Below are 16,354 nucleotides of genomic sequence, written 5' to 3'. Positions count from 1 at the left end.
GAATGCCAGCCAGTCACTAAGCGCCGACGCCGAGCGATGCCGTGCGGGCGCGATTAAGCCCGCAGGCCGGACGCCGGATGTCATCGTGTTAGCTAACACGCTAACTCACATGCTAGCCACCGGGTCAAAGTTCATGCGCGCGCATCGGCGTCTCCTCTTGGACGTTTGCTTCAAAATGAGCCGGCGTTTCCCGACGATTCGGAAGATTTTTCAAATCAATGTGAAAGCTCGGACATCATTTTAGGCCAGTCGATTGGTTTCGCACGTTTCAATTCGAAAATGCGTTCCATCTTTCTGCCAATCGATTTCAAAGCATGACAGAAAGAAAAAAACTTTTCACATGACCAAAACCACAATCAAATCTTTCAGGTAATACAAAAAACAAGTCACAAGTTGGCTTCAGTCGGTCAAACTATCGTGATTCACTCCCACCGATTCCGAGTTTCATTTTCAAGAACTCGTCACGGCGAAGCGTTCAAAACTAAATTGCCGTCGTTGCAAGAGACGCCAACATGCGGGGAGTACGAGAACGCCAATCAGAGATGGCCGCTTGAGCTTATTTGGCCGCACGGTTGCTTTGGGCGTTTGAGGAAGAAAATTTTGTGATCCTTTTCCTCGCTTTTGGTCGACGTAAACGCCGCCAAAAGGTTTTGGTCCATTTAGTCGCCCAAAAGCTTTGAGTTGAAAATTGGCCGGCGAGGTTTGCGGCCAATCGCAGAGACTTTGGGACCGACAGCGGAATGGATGCTCATTGATGGATGCGCTCCGTCGAAGGAAGGCGTGTGAGCGTGCGCCGGCCCACGCCAATGAACGCCGACGCCCGTCGGTGTGACGCTGGTGGGCGTGGCCAAACCCAAGGGAAGGGAGGTCGTCCATTCGGAGCGTGTGACGGACCGCACGCTCACCATTTCGTCCCGTCTCACCTTTTGCTCATCAAAGAAGCTCGTCATCGTCATGAAGGAAAGAGGGGCGTTCACAAAATCTTTTCGGCGCCGTTGACGGAAACAACAGTGCTTTGGCCGGTCCGTCCTGCGTCCTCCGTCCGCAACCTGGGCACCCGTCCGTCCTCTGTCCCAAAAATGCGCGTCCGAATGCCCGCCGCCTCATTTGACGTCATCATGAGCCAAAATCAGCAAGACTTTCAGAAACAATTCTTTCGAACGCTCATGAAAGCCATCGTCGTCACGGAAGAGTTCAGGAGCCCAAAATAATCGCTTCGGATTGGTCGATTGCCGTTGGTTCAATCGTCACAGATATTAACCAGCGCGCCGTAGCAGTCTGGCTAACTGTCACGCCGACGTGGCGGCCATGTTGGCGGGGGCGACTTTGCCCAAAAAGCCAGCGCATAGCCAACGGAAATCAAAACGTTGCTCAGTTCTTCAACTCCTTTCATGTGGTTGACTTTTTGGTCAACGGCAAAGCGTGCACCATTTGGACAGAAAAAAAAAAACAGTACTCAAGACAAGATGGCGGCACCTTTGCTTGTCACGGGGGCAGGTCACATTTGCAGTCAATCCGCCATTAAAGCAGCATAGATGCTAATTAGCATTAGCATGAAGCTAACACACGAAATGATTGCTTGAAATACACAAAGTGGAGCAAATTGTCTTCGTTTTATGTTTGACTTGAATGTCGAACGTGTCGACAAGTTCGTCACAATTTGCGCTAATTAAAGACGTTTTCTGTCCTGGCGAGCGAGCGCGCGCACACACACACGCACACACGCAGAGAAGAAAGGCACACACACGCTCATGTTCAAGACACGCACCGGCGACGCCCGGAGGCGTCACTTCCAATCTCAGCAGCGCTTCAATCAGCGGCACATCTTCACGTCGGGGTTGCCGCGGAAACTCGCGGGGGATTACAACAATATATTATGGGATGTCAAGTGCATCGGCGGGATTACAGCGAGGCGGCCGCGCCCTCTGCTCGTCACGCCGGGCTCGTCAACCCCGCGACGCCTCCGTCTGTGTCGTTTGCGACGGATCATGTGACTCTGTTTTGGTCGGATTGCGATCGGGTGCTGAAGAAGTCAAACTTCTTGAAGTGCTTCGACAAGTGCCACCAGAATAGTCATCTCAAAAAAGAAAAAAATAATAATAATCTTGCGCAAAAAAGAGCATGCAGGGAAGATGGGTCAAGCAAAATGCAAAAAAAAAATAGCAATGAGCAAAAATTAGAAGTTGTCCAAATTTTAGAAAACAAAAGAAAAAGAAAGTGTGAAGTAGCAAAAGATCGGGTCAAAAATAATAAAACGGAAAAAAAGAAAACAAGAAAAATCTTTTTCCAGCTTGTTTTCGATATTGCACAGTGACAATTGTGACGATGACGATGAAGATGATGACAACGATGAAGATGACGATGATGACGGTGAAGATGATGACGATAGCGATGATGATGATGACGATGACGATGACGAGAACGATGATGACAATGACGACGATGATGATGATGACGATGACGACGATGAAGATGATGACAATGACGACGATGATGATGATGACGACAATGAAGATGACGATGACGACGATGAAGATTACAATGATGACGATAATGATGATGACGACAACAACGATGATGATGACGATGATGACGATGATGACGATAACGATGATGACGATGACGATAATGATGAAGATGACGATGATGATGACGATGACGACAATGATGATAACGATGATGACAAACACGACGATGATAATGATGATGGCGATGACGATGATGACGATAACGATGATGACGACAATGACGATGAAGATGATGATGATGACGACGATGACGATAACGATGATGATGATGACGATGAAGATGACGCTGACGACAATGACGACGATGACGTTGATGACGATGAAGATGACGATGAAGATGACAATGATGACGATAATGATGATGACGATGATGACATCAACGATGATGGTGACGATGACGACGACAATGACAACGATGATGACGATGACAACGATGAAGATGACGATGATGACGATAATGATGATGACGATGATGATGATGACGATGACGATAATGATGACGATAACGATGATGACGATGAAGATGACGACGATGATGACGATAATGATGACGACAACGATGACGATAACGATGATGACGACAATGACAATGTGACATTTTGGGTACGTCCTACCTGAAGGATGTGGCTGCCCAGGTGCGGTTCAAAGATGTCCGAGGCCAACGTGCTGGGGGTTCTCCTCCTTTGGCTGCCGATAGCTACACACACACACACACATACCCCCACACACCCACGCATGCATGCACATACACACATGCACACACGTGCACATGCACGTACACACGAGGAGAGAGAAAGCACAGGACCGGACAGAAGAAGACTGGTGAGACTTGGACACACTGAAACAAGCAAAGCCGCGCACACACACACACACACACGCCCACACCCACGCACACACACAGATGCGCACACAAGTTGAGCCAGCCTGGCGTGACAAACACACATTGCACAGGACAAGAGGAACCAGTGAGGTCAGCTGTGTTTCCATTTTAGCCACATGCCAATCCGCCTGCGCGAGGTTTCGCTTACACAACAGATGTCAGCAGCTGCTCGTGACGCGTACGTGCGTGCGTGTGTGCGCGCGTGTCTTATAGCCAATATTCGATCCAAACAGGAAGTAGACGAACAAGGCAGCCATTTTTTCCAATCATTTGCATCGGGAGCAGACGGACAGTCAGGTGGTGAGACGGGATGTGCGTGCGCGTGCACGTGCACGTGTGCGTGTTCATGGCCTAAGGTGTTTGTGAGGTCCCCCCAGACCTCATTAGGGCAAATTTAAGCCCCCGCTCACTCGCAAGCCGCCCTGGCCCCGCCCTCTCCTCTTTTTTCTTACACCGCCGTTAGCCGCCATTAATGATGTCATCAGGCAGCTCATTGAGAAGCTCGCCGCGCCTGCCGTTACGCCCCGCTCGCGTGCGATGATTCTGTGCACGCTTCATCTTCATCATCTTCACCTTCATCCAAAAGAAAAGGCGGACTAAGAGGGCCGCCGAGACTTCAAAACAACAAAATAAAAGAAGGAAAAGTCGGCAAATGATAAAAGCCCCGCGGCCACGCTCTCAGCGCTCAGTGTGCGTGTGTGCATTCGTGCGTATGTGTGTGTGTGCGTGCGTGCGTGTGTGTGTGTGCGTGTGCGTGCGTCTGTGTTACGCAAAGAAAAAAAAAAAAAAAGACAAATGTTTGCGTGCGCAACTAATCGTTCCATTCCAAAGTCAAACATGGCTGCCGACATGACGCTAGCTGTTGACTAAATGGCTGCTAGCATTAGCTTAGCATCATTTCAAATATGAGTGCCAAAACACAGAAAAATACCACACACACACACACACGCACGCGCGCGCACAGAAAGTGATACAAGCAATCAGTGGAGGACGTTAGCAGTGTAAACTCACACACACGCTCACTTGAACGCGCGCGTGTGCCTTCCCCTGAGCTGTTTAAAAAGTCATTAACGCTGCAGGCATTTGAATATTTGATTTCATTTTAATCAGCCGACTTTTAAAGGCGCGTTTCTGCCTCTTTCAAATTTGACCAGCGTTGGCGTTAATAATCCTCGAGGCTCGTGACGCCGTTTTGGCTCAGACGGCCGCAATTTCATCAAAACGCAACGAAACAACGCAGGCCGCTTCGGTCGCGTTTGCTTTCAAAAGAAATGTTGCGCAATCCGACATTAAAAGGCGAGTGGAAACCTTTTAATTTTGGAGTAAAATCTTGAAAGAGGCGACGACGCCGAAGACACGCTTGGGATGATGAAGCAATTCGACGCGAACGGGCCGAGGAGGAGGCGGAGCTTTGTTGTTAACGCCTAATAAGGGCGAAACGATGTCACGTCGAGACGAAGAGGTCTCACTCTGCCCTCGCTTTTAAAAACGTGTCGGAAAGGTCAAATGGAGGTCGCGACAGGACATTTGATTAGGGACACCCTCTCTGTGACGCAAAGGGATGAAAATTGGCGGAAGAAAGAAAAATGCAAATTCAACACGATGGGAATGACGATCAATTTTGGTTGAGGCCAACATGGAGGAAAATGCAAAAAGGATTTCGAAGATCATCTCACACACACACACAAAATCAAATTGAGTAATTTCAACACACCACATTTGCACAGGCACACACAATAAAATACACGCGTGCACAGACAAGCACGTGTGACCCAAACACACACGACACGCACAGATTTAAAAAGACACGCACAACAAAATACTCGCTCAATGTGGCCATTTCATTAGGTACACTTTGACGTCTCTTCACACGGATAATAATGACACACACACGCACACGCACGCGCCCACACAGTGAGGGTTCAGCGAGGCGGGAAGCTATTGGCATTGGGGGAATAGAGGGCGCAGACAAGTAATTAGGAGTCAGCCTACTGTACCACACGCACACGCACACGCACGCTGAGATACACACGGTGTAATTAGGTGGGGGCCATGACGCCTCGGTGGTGAACTGAGCAAGTCTTGAATACCCGCACGGGGATCAGTGGAACACCAGAATATGCGCTCACACACTCACGCGCGCGCACGCACACACGCATATGGCGCTGTCGGCCGTGTGTGTGAGACGAGCGTTCTTCGTGCGCGCTACCGTACCACATTTGGCGAACTGTTGAGTTGAATATTTGCGCAACGCAATCGAGACAATATTTTTAAACCTATGAAAAGTACAACCTAGCTTCTGGGACGAATACAACTTCTTTCTTTTTTGTCAACAAAATATTCAAATGTTCCCAGAACCGCCACAAATTTTTGTGTCGAAAGGTTGCAACAGTGAGTCGTCGTCACCTTTGAGGAGACACGCTCTCGAAAATTGCATCCACAGGTTTTTATTTGACATTTTACAAATAGATGATTTAAAAAAAACGTCGCTTGAAAATGTGCATAGCTACACGCACGAATGCACGCACGCGCTTGTGAGATGATAAACGAACAGGATGCTTTCTGGCAAGCTGCTTGACGATCACATCCAATCTATGTTTTATCTCACAGGGCCAAATGAAAAAAAAACAACAAAAAAAACCACCAACAATAATAACTCGCAGTGAGCGTGTGCGCGCGCGCGCGTGTGTGTGTGTGTGTGATAAGCTATCTGGTACAGTAGAACTATGATGTATGATGCTCATCCCGGGGCTCAGGCACGTCCCTTATGGGAAACTGCGCACGCACGCGCGCACGCTCACAGTCTCGCGATGTGGAGTTGATAAGAGTGAAATTCATTGTGCGCGTGTGCGTGTTGTTGAAGTCAACAGAGAACAAAGGGGAGTTCAAACTTTACACACACGCACACGCACACGCACGCACTCTTGAGAACCTTCTAAGAAGCTCGTCTTCTCCGCAAAAGCAAGGCGCGTTTCTTGACTCAACTGTGCACGCACGCGCGTGCGACTGTAAATGACGCAATATCGTGACAAGAGTGAGAAATGCCCTCTTTTTATTTTCATGTGTCCTCCAAACAGTTTTGCCTCCTGTGATATTTTCCAGAGCACTAAAGTTGTCTTTTTATTTATTTTTTTGCAATTGTGACGTTACAAACAACAGCTAGGAAGCAAAATGCGTCGTCAACTTCTCATTGTGAGACGACCTTCATTCCTTTCATCAATACTTAATTTTAAAGTAATTACGTTACTTTATTAGTTACACTCAACAGACGCTGAAACCAGATTTTGCTTCGACTTTTTAACAAAAAAAGAACGTTTCTTTTCGAATTCAAAATAAAAGGAAGACAAGCAGCCAAACGTCGACATCCTTTATTTTCTTTCCACACATCCAACTTTGTTTGTCGGAGAAAATGTTTTTTTTTTTACCTTTTGCGATATCTGGCTATTTGTGTAGTCACTTTTTTTGCCTTAGCATGTGTACAGCGTTCATTTTGGGGGGGAAATGGAAAAGGTCTTATTTTTTACTCTATTTGCACCCACAAACGCGCACGCGCGCGCGCGCACGCACAAACACACACAGGCTGCATACGAGTTTCTTGTGGGGAAAAAAGTGAGTTGTCAAGAAAACATTTGAGCTTCCCAGAAAACACCAAACTTGTGGGAAATCAGACATTTTTCCAATTCTTTGTGTTCCCTTTCAGGAATAATATCGATGCCAAATGCATCCAACGAGATTGACGACGATGCAAGATGACGTGGCGACCGACTGGCGGCAGCAGGAGGAGGAGGAGGAGAAGCTTTGCGAGTGTTTTGACCAAATGGGCCGGCCGCTAAGCGAGTCGGCGGAACTTCACAGTTGAATGAACACGCCGCGCCTCAAAGACGCGCACGCGCACGCACACGCACGCGCCTCCCTCCTCTCCCTCCTCTTCGTCCTCCTCCAGTTGATCCGCTCTGATTCATTCATCTTTGTGTCCTCCAACTCTGCTGCTTGGCTTTTCCAAAGACATGAAAAGCATTCTTCTTTTTTTTTTTGTGAGCAGGTGAGAAATGTTTGAAGCTGGGCGGCGCGCTTGTCGAAGGTTGCGGCGAAGGTCACCCCGTGTAATGATGAAGTGATGTTTTGCTTCACTTTCGCTCACCATCAAGCGTGATGACATCACTCAGCATGATTGGGGGGGGGGGGGGGGTCATTGTGTGCGTTTGAATCTTGTTTGCGGTGACGGCTGAAGGTGACCTTGACGTGCAGGCAAATGCCGGGAAGGAGAGCCCCCAAAGGTCCGACAAGCCCGCCCACCCGCCGCTGACATCAGCAACACGTCTGAAGCAATCATTGGGCTGTTTTGCTTTAAACACAAAAATGTCATGAAAGAATTGCAAAACTCGTTTTAGGTCAAGAAATGTTTTGTTTCATTTCTGATACATTTTGGCAAACTGTCTAAAAATATGTCAAGAAAGCGAAACGGCGTAGCGAGCTCCGCTATTTGCCGTGGAAATGTTTTTGGAACGTGGAAATCATTTGCTGACTGTTGGTGACCTTGGACGACCTCGCGCACGGCAAACGTCACAAAGCACTTTTGACGGCTCGCTCGCTTTCAGATCAAACACCGAAAAGCCGAGCGGCCGACGAGTCGTCACAGTTGTCATGGCAACGCTCTCGCACCGCTCTATTCGCACGCGGACGCAAACGTTAAAGTTAAAGCGGCGGAAAAAAATCCAAACGTGGGAACAGCGAACATCAGGGCAGCGGCAAAACAATTCAAATTTGGGCATCAGAAACGTTTGCGTTGGCGGCGAGTCAACGGCGGGTCAGCCAATCAAAAGCTGCTAAAAAGACATTGCAAAATTCCAGATTAGCCGAGGGCGTTAGCGGCGACGCCGCGTGTCCTTGGCAAGGTCGCCGCTAACGTTAAACCGCCGGCGCCGAAGCGGCTCTCTTTGTGGCAACATCACAAGTCGCTGTCAAATTGAGATTTGGATTTGGATCAAATGAGGCTTGAAAACGGGGGAACGCGTCACATGACACGTGCGCCCCGGCAACGTTTGCGTTGACGTTCATTTCCACCATCAAGTCTTGAAAGTGACACGGCACGTTTCGATGGCGTTCGGCCGAGGAACGTCGCAAACCGTCGACTCGGAAAGACGTCCCGCTCACTCGGCCGAGCGTTCCTTCGGTTTGCGTCAGATTTGGCGTCTCGCGTTGATGGCGAAGCGCGCCAAAAGTCCAAAAAGAAGAAACCAGCCCGCCAAAAAATTCAACGCACATTTTGACATCTCGCGTTCATCCAATTTTCACTCTCAAGGCAAAAAAAAAATGAAGAATGACGGCGCCTTGTCGAGGCATCGGCGTACGTACGACTTCCCGCTCACGACAACACGCCGTTCATTTTGGGAAAGGTGCATTTAGTCCCCAAACAGCACAAATTGATTTGGGGGGGGGGATTGAAGAGCGCGCATTTAAGGTGCAGACAAAGCGGCGTCGGCGTCACGTAAATTGGCCCGAACGTCTTTCACCAACAACGGCGACTATTCTTCTGCCGTGACGACAGCCCGCTGAGCTTTTGAGTCCGTCGGCGAAATGACGACGCGTGGGCACGTGCTCGTTGTTTCCATGGCGCCGAGATGGAAAAACAAGCCCGGGAATGAAACGCGCGGCCGGCGGGTCCAAACATCCACAAGTTTTTCGCCACGATTGTTTTGACTTTTGCAATCGGCGCGTTTTGCCACGCGAGAGGATCACAACCTCGCCAACTCCCAAATCGCTTCCCGCAGCGTCAAACGGAAAACTTGGCAGCCAATCAAAAGACTTCCCGCAAGATTTTGGGCCGCATCCGACGCTAAAAATAGCGGCGCCGGTCGAAGTGCTCGAGCGTGACGATCTTTTCACACGCAGCCATGTCGACGTTCAACTTGGCGACGTCCAATCGGGGAAAAGTGATATCAGAGCGCCAACGACAATAAACGGACCCCGAAAAAGCGAGTGCAGTGTGAAAAAGGATCTTTGGCCCGGCGGTCATCGGCAACGTCGTCGTCACGTGGCCCAAGCGAGATTGCGCTCGAAACGGTCGCCGCGGAAAACAGTTGTCGAAGCCGTCGGGTTGTTGATCGGCACGTGACGGCCAACAGGCGGAGGCTAGGATGACACGCCCGCCGCCGCCGCCGCCGCCGCCGCCGCCGCCGCAATTGAGTGTCTGCTGTCTTTTTTCTTTGTCCTGCTCACCACTCGCTCGTTCGCTCGGGCATCGTTTAGTCTGGATGAAACGCAACTTGACTTTGGGGAAAGCTCGAGTGGCACCGCACGCACACACAATTTGCACACACACTCAGAAAGCATAAACAAATAGTAGACAATCTCACCATATCGGAAAATAAACACAAACATAAACACGCGCACGTGTATACACAATCTGACACAAATGCACGAACACACACACACGTTGACAATTCGACCAAATAAGAAATTAATGAATTTGTGCTGACCATATATATATATATATATGCACCATGTTCACTGAACTGTGAAAAAAGAAAACAAATCATTTATATTCTAATTGCCCAAATACGGTATGGTGCAAGTCAACAATGATACGAATGAAGCTGCGTGTGCGCGTGTGTGTGGCATTTTACTGTCTGCTGCACTGTGCATGCATAATCAATTAGCAGGTGTCGAAGCGGGTCACACACGCACACGCAAATGCAACAGATAGACCCCCCCCCCCAAAAAACACACACACACATTCGTCTGCATTGCCCTAAATTCACTGGTAAAACACACGGACCGGGCTCGAGTGTGACGCATGCGCGCGCCGGTGGACGCACACGCGTGTCAGGATGCTGCAAAGGTCACACTTGTTTGTGTGGCACAGCAGATGCGGCGAGCGTGTGACAGCAAGTCAAAAGCGGCAACGCTAAACTGCAGAAGAGCAACCGATGGGTCAATTAGCGCAAAGGGCAAGGATGGGGGGGGGGCAAAATATGGAGTTTGTGCTCATATTGTTCGCTGCTGACAAGTCTGCATTTTGGACTCCACAAGGTTTGTTGTCGTTGTCGTCATGGCGATGAACTGAGAAAAGTCGCAGCTTGTCGTCGAAGAAGTCGGAATATTCATCGTCTGCAAGTACTTGTCGTTTAAAGGAGTCCAAGTATCGTTAACGGGAGTCGCAGCAATTGTGGTCAAAAAAGAATCACGACAAGAAGCTAGGCTAACGATTAGCTTCCATGTCAACCTTGCAGCAGTTATTCTGCCCGGCAACAGCGAGCTCCCCGATTGCTTCTCGTCACTGAACACGTAAAGAATTAACGCCATGAACATTTTGGACTCTTTTTGCAACATGCCAAAATGGGAGCTTTGCACATTTTCATCGGATTTGCAAGGAAACGTTACATTTTGTAGTTTTAGGTCGCGTTGGGATTTTTCTGTTTCGTTTGTTGCTTAGTTGCAGTTTGTTTATTTTTTTTGGGGGGGGCGGGGGGTCGCACTTGTTCGCTTTTTTTTTTTTTTTAATGCTTCATACTATTGGAGATTTTTTTTTTTAATATTCCTTTCGTCTTTTTAAATGTATGCATCTTTTGTTGAGTGTAAAAAAAGAACAAAACATTGCATAATAAAGTAAAACTTTTGCTTTCCTTCCAGCAATACAAAAAAAAATAAAAATGCCTTCAGACTGAACTCAAGAAACTCTTGTGGGACAAAAAAAATGAAGTCATTTTCTTTTCTTTTTGTTGAACGTAATCGCCAAAGTAACTCTTTATGCTGCCCCCTACAGGCTGGGAGTGGAAAATGTGGAAAATCTGAGAAGGGAACAAGCAACTTTTGGACATGAGCAAGAAAGATGGTCAAATTGTCTCCTTATATGACCTCAGCCAAAGCAAGTCGTGCGCGCACACGTGCGCGCACGCACGCACGCACGCACGCACGCACGCACGCACGCACGCACGCACGCACAGGTGTTTGGGTTAGTTTCATTAAAATGCATGTGGCTCTTCAAAGTGGCGACAACAATGACGCCATCTGCTGCGGCGAGGCGACCGTATGCGTCGTCTCTCTTTGGAAATACCGGCGCACGCACGCACGCACGCACCTCGGCTGCTGCAGGTGTGGCTTTCAAAAGGTAAAGTCCGCCTCACCTCTTGAGCACAAATTCATCCAAGCTGATGTCGCGCCTCGTTTGCGCACCGGCGAACAGTTTGCCTGCCGGACCGTTTGTCCGTCTCGTTCCACTAAAACGACCGGTCTCCCCCGTTTACAGTCCGTTTGGAAATTTGCCTTTCCGAGACACATCGGTAGCTTGTCGTAAAATTCCAATTCCTCCCACGAACAAGCTCGTAACTCCATTTAAGATAAGATGTCCTTTACTAGTCCCACAATGAGGAAATTTGAGATTTCGCTCACTCTCGTAAAAAAACAAAAAAAAAAAAAAACAATCCATTTTTTCCCCGATTAAAATGAGCTGAGCTGCCGCAAACGTGTCCAGTCGCCCCCAAAAGCCGTCGCGGCATTCAAATACCCGATTTTATTTTTCACTTGACTCGAGCGACGGTCGATCTGAAATGGAGCTGCAAGTTTTCATTTTCCTTTCGGCTTTCTTATCGTGCCGATTTGAACGGCATCAACTGAGCCTAGAGATCCGACCGCCTGGATTTCAATTGTCGGCGCCCCCCGGTGGCCACGTCACGGAAACCCCAAAAGGAGTGGCCGGCGCAATGTCCATTGAATTGAAAGCAAAACAAAACCCAAAGCGGCAAATGGGTTCATTTGAACGATGTCATGCCTGGATTATCGACAATCCAAAATGGCCGCCACGGTTCTGTTCGGGAGGCTCCAGCGGACCGACGACATTTGCATTCAGCATCATTCGCGGAGGGCGCCACGCCGACCGGTATTCGCGTGACACCGTTGTCACGCACGCACGCACGGCCAGCGCTCGTACCTTTGACGGAGGTGTTGGGGGGCGGGCCGTCCATGCGCAGGTTCCACGGGGGGTCGCCCTGGTTGGCAAAGTCCCTCATCTTCAGGTAGCTGATGGTGAGGCGGATGATGGACGCTTTGTCCAGCTGACTGGTGATGGCGCCCGGCAGCGGGAGCATCTTGGCCAGCTCGTAGAACTCAAAGTTCTCCTTCCCGCGCCGCGACCGGGCCGCGTCTCGGGACTTCTCCTTGCGCAGAGCCTGCAGCCTGCCAAGCGACAACATTCGTGAGAAGACACGCTCACGCTAGCTTCATGCTAACAACCTATCCGCACGCTAATGGCTAGCGTCGATGATATCGACACAGGCAGGCAGGACAATCGTCACCGCCATCGATTCGTCATCCCCCCCAACAGCAACTTTGTGAGTAGCAGTCGAAAAAGAAGTCGATCCCTTTTCGTTTGGTAGCAGCGGTGGCGGCAATCCGAATGGCGTGCAAAGTTTGACATTTGTAAGGCGATTTGAAGGTTCGCGGCGGGATTGCAACGAGCTGGAGCGATTTGCTAAAAAAATTTAAAATCAATAAATAAAGTCACTTGAGGACAAATCTGATAGCAATCAAAAACGTTTGCAGTCTGAACGCAGCCTTGGAAGGGATTTCAATCCTCAGTCATTTTTCATTGTCATCATGTTAGCTAGCATGCTATCTATCAGTTGTCTCTGCTGCTTGCTTGACTGGACGAACGACAGCGAGCGAGCGGGAGGAGGCGTGCTTGACTTGGACGCCATCCGACGGATTGATCGGAGGAGCAAACACAAAACTTGTCCTCATCACTGCTTCGCCGAGCGTGTGCGTGTGTGTGTGCGTGTGTGTGTGTGTGTGTGTGCGTGCGTGCGTGTGTGCGTGCGTGCGTGCGCGCAAGCATGAAAGAAATGAGCTGGAAGTATGTCGTAAAGTTCGGCCCGCTGACTTGATGGCGTTTTAAAGAGCTTGACACACACCTTTTGTGCGCGCGTGCGTGCTGGTCATCATGTTCAGCGAGCTGCGTCGCGCTTGTCAGCCAGGAAGGAAGATGCGTGTCGTGTGTTGTGTGTTTTGTGTTGTGTGTTGTGTGTTGTGTGTCGTGTGTTGTGTGTTTTGTGTTTTGCCGCGGGCGCGTCGCACCGGGAAGGTCGGCCGGCAGGATCAATGTTTAACTTCCAGGTCAATTGGAGGTCAAACGGCCCGGCGTCATGTGACAGGGGCGCCGGTCGCCGGGCAGATTTACCGTCCGAGGCGCACGCACTCACGCACGCACACGCGTAAGCCCCGCCCCCACCGGACGGTCATGTGAGGAAATGTGGGAACTTGTCATGTCGTGTTCAAGGACAATCTGAAAAAAACTAAACTTGCGTTGTGCTCAGTCAGCAGGTCTCATTTCCAAACACATGAAAGTAACTCGAATGTTGATCAAAAAATCGTTTGAATATATATATTTTTTAAATCAAGCGATTGGGAGAGACAAAAATAAAGGACTGAAGAGGGAAAAGAAATCCCCCAAAACAAAATCAACAACTTGAAAATTATTTACAGAATAACATCCCAAAAATATTTTAGGTTGTAGAAAAAAATATATTTTGCAGGAATGAAGTCGGCATGTTATGCCCCCCCCCCCTCCAAAAAAAGGTGCAATTTTACAGGAAGAAAAATTGTCATTTTACGGGGCAATAAAACATTTGGATGCCAAGAAAAAAAACAAATCAAATGTTGTGGAAAATCTATTAGGAGTAAAATAGAAAGACTTACAGAAATGAAGTCAAAATATTGACGGAATAAAAACGATATTACAATAGTTGGAGATTTTTTGTCATTTTTACCATTAAAAAAAGAGGACGGAGATTTTAAATTCTAAAAAGTTTTTGACATTTCATCGCAAGCCAGCAAACCACTGCAAGTTGACGACGCACCCGAATCGACTTTTGCGTTTTGTTGTTTTCATTTTCGAGTCCGCCGGCTGGGAACTGTCGACAGCAACGAAATGAAACAAAATCCCCAAAATGGAACTTCCTGTTCCGTTTTGGAGCGGCGACCTTGGCACGTCCACCCAATTTGTTGTTTTTTTTTTTTTGTCTTCATAGAATTGAGCCCAAAATGGCACGCGTCCAAATCGGAACATCGAAACTTCCATCGGCTCCTTCTGGCTTCATCTTGTTATGATACATTCGATTGTTATCGCACAACGCCAATTATTTGTTTTAAATTGATCCATTTATTTGATGTATTTCTTTTGACGTTTGAGCCCCAAATTTCAGAAATGCTAACCAGGACGGGCGTGCGTGGCGAATTTGCTGCCATTTCATTTGCCACATCAACACAAGCCAAAGTAAACATTTTGTATTGTCGGTGTTCCGATTTGACGATGCGGAACCGGTTCCTAATCAAGTGGCGTCAAAACATTCCGCTGCCGGTGAGGAAAATGCTGGAGCTTTTTTTCCAAGGAGACCAAAGTTAAGTGTGTGTGTGAGAAATTCTAATTAATATGTGGTGACATCATTTATTTGGTGGGGGGTGCGAAGCGGCAATTAGCCACGAATGTGCTAATACGACCATTCGTCAACATTAGCACGCGCGTGTCATTGTGGACGTCGTTCATTAGCAAACGTCCGTGCGACACACACAAACGAGAAGAGCGGCAAAAAACACACACGCTTAAATAGAAATATCGATACATGTGCGTGTGCGTGCCGAGAGCGAGTTCATGTTCACTTCCGCACACGTTTACTTTAGCCGACGTTTTTCTGATCAATGGGAGCTCCGTTTTTGTGTTTGAGTGGTGCGAAACTCAAACTACTTTGGCACAATATCACACGTGCGCGCACACGTGCGCAGTCAAGCGTAATCTCTCTCCGGACCCCGAGCTCAACGCCACTAATTAGTTTGGCAACAAAGTCGGAACAACACGCCTTTGGCCTCCAACATGCCTCGTGCGCGTGCAGCAAAGAAGCCCCAAAAAATCCCGCCGACAAGCAATGAGTCTGTGGGACGGAAACAACATGAGCAGCGGCACCACTGCACGTGCACGTGCACAAACTCATTGCATGGACTCCCCAGTGATTTTGCCATTTGCGAATTTCTTATCGAGCGCATGAACTCCTCACGGCCGTTGTTTGACCAGCAAAAACTTTTGGTCGGGGGCACTCGGGTGTTTGAACTCCCGACATGAATGCATGCACTCCCCAAATGATCTTCAACGTCGCCGCATGCAGTCGTCACGGAGCGTACGTAGGAACTCCTCAAGGCCATTATTTGCACGTGGCCTTCACACAGGCAGCAAAAATGGAAAGAAACAACATTTGGATCTCTGTATGAACTCCTCAAAGCCATCCGCTGACTTCCTTCCTTCCTTCCGAGCCACCTTAATCCATTCCTTCCTTTCTATATTTTCTTTTCCTTCCGTCCTTCCCTCCCAGCTCGTTTTCTTCCTTCCTTCCAGTCCGCCTTATTTCCTTCCTTTTTCTTCTTTCCTTCCATCCTTTCTTGCGTTTGTTCTTTGTTCCTTTTGCCTCCCTTCCTTTTTTCCGACTTTCTTTCCTTGCTCATTTCCTTCCCCCTTACGTTCTACCTGCCTGCCTTCCTTCCTTCCCTCTAAATTTGCATTCTTCTTTTCATTGTTTAATCTCCCTTAAATGATTCCTTCCTCCCTCGCTGAGCGCATGAACTCCTCACATGAAGTGTGCCATTCCCATCTGCTTCTTCTTCACTTTGCTTTGCTCGTCTCAATAGTCAGACGACAAGTTTCCTCGCAGAATCATGACTCACTCGCCATCCGTCCGTCCTGCGGTGGCCTCTTGCCACTAGTGCGTCGTTTGTCCACAAGAACACAAGCAGGCGACCAATCAATGGAGGATGGAATGAACCCGTAATATGCCCCCCCACCCCCCCGACGTCCTGAACCGGACAGATGGCCCACTTGGTCGTCCTTCACTGACGAGGTGGACGCGGTCGGAACACGTCCAATCAGCTGAGCATCTGTGCCCTCCCGGGTCTCGCCCGATCATCG

At 48.7% G+C, this 16,354-nt stretch overlaps 1 protein-coding gene across 2 annotated transcripts in view; it reads right to left on the bottom strand.

The window, feature by feature from the left end:
* npas3 (neuronal PAS domain protein 3) overlaps nt 1–16,354 on the bottom strand; it is a 74,862-nt gene that overhangs the window by 32,487 nt on the left and 26,021 nt on the right. For both annotated transcript variants that reach the window (XM_088307828.1, XM_088307832.1), the window contains exons 3-4: nt 12,338–12,582; nt 3,143–3,225 (exon numbers count right to left, since the gene is read on the bottom strand). In XM_088307828.1, coding sequence (XP_088163954.1) covers nt 3,143–3,225; nt 12,338–12,582 — 328 coding nt within the window. The remainder of the gene's footprint in view (nt 1–3,142; nt 3,226–12,337; nt 12,583–16,354) is intronic.

The sequence above is a fragment of the Idiotropiscis lumnitzeri genome, chromosome 1 (assembly GCF_059441095.1).
Source record: "Idiotropiscis lumnitzeri isolate Australia: NSW breed Sydney's pygmy pipehorse chromosome 1, RoL_Ilum_1.0, whole genome shotgun sequence".
In the NCBI taxonomy this organism is placed as follows: Eukaryota; Metazoa; Chordata; class Actinopteri; order Syngnathiformes; family Syngnathidae; genus Idiotropiscis; species Idiotropiscis lumnitzeri.
The sequence above is the reverse complement of the archived record's forward strand: the minus strand, read 5'-3'. Positions and strand labels throughout refer to the sequence as shown.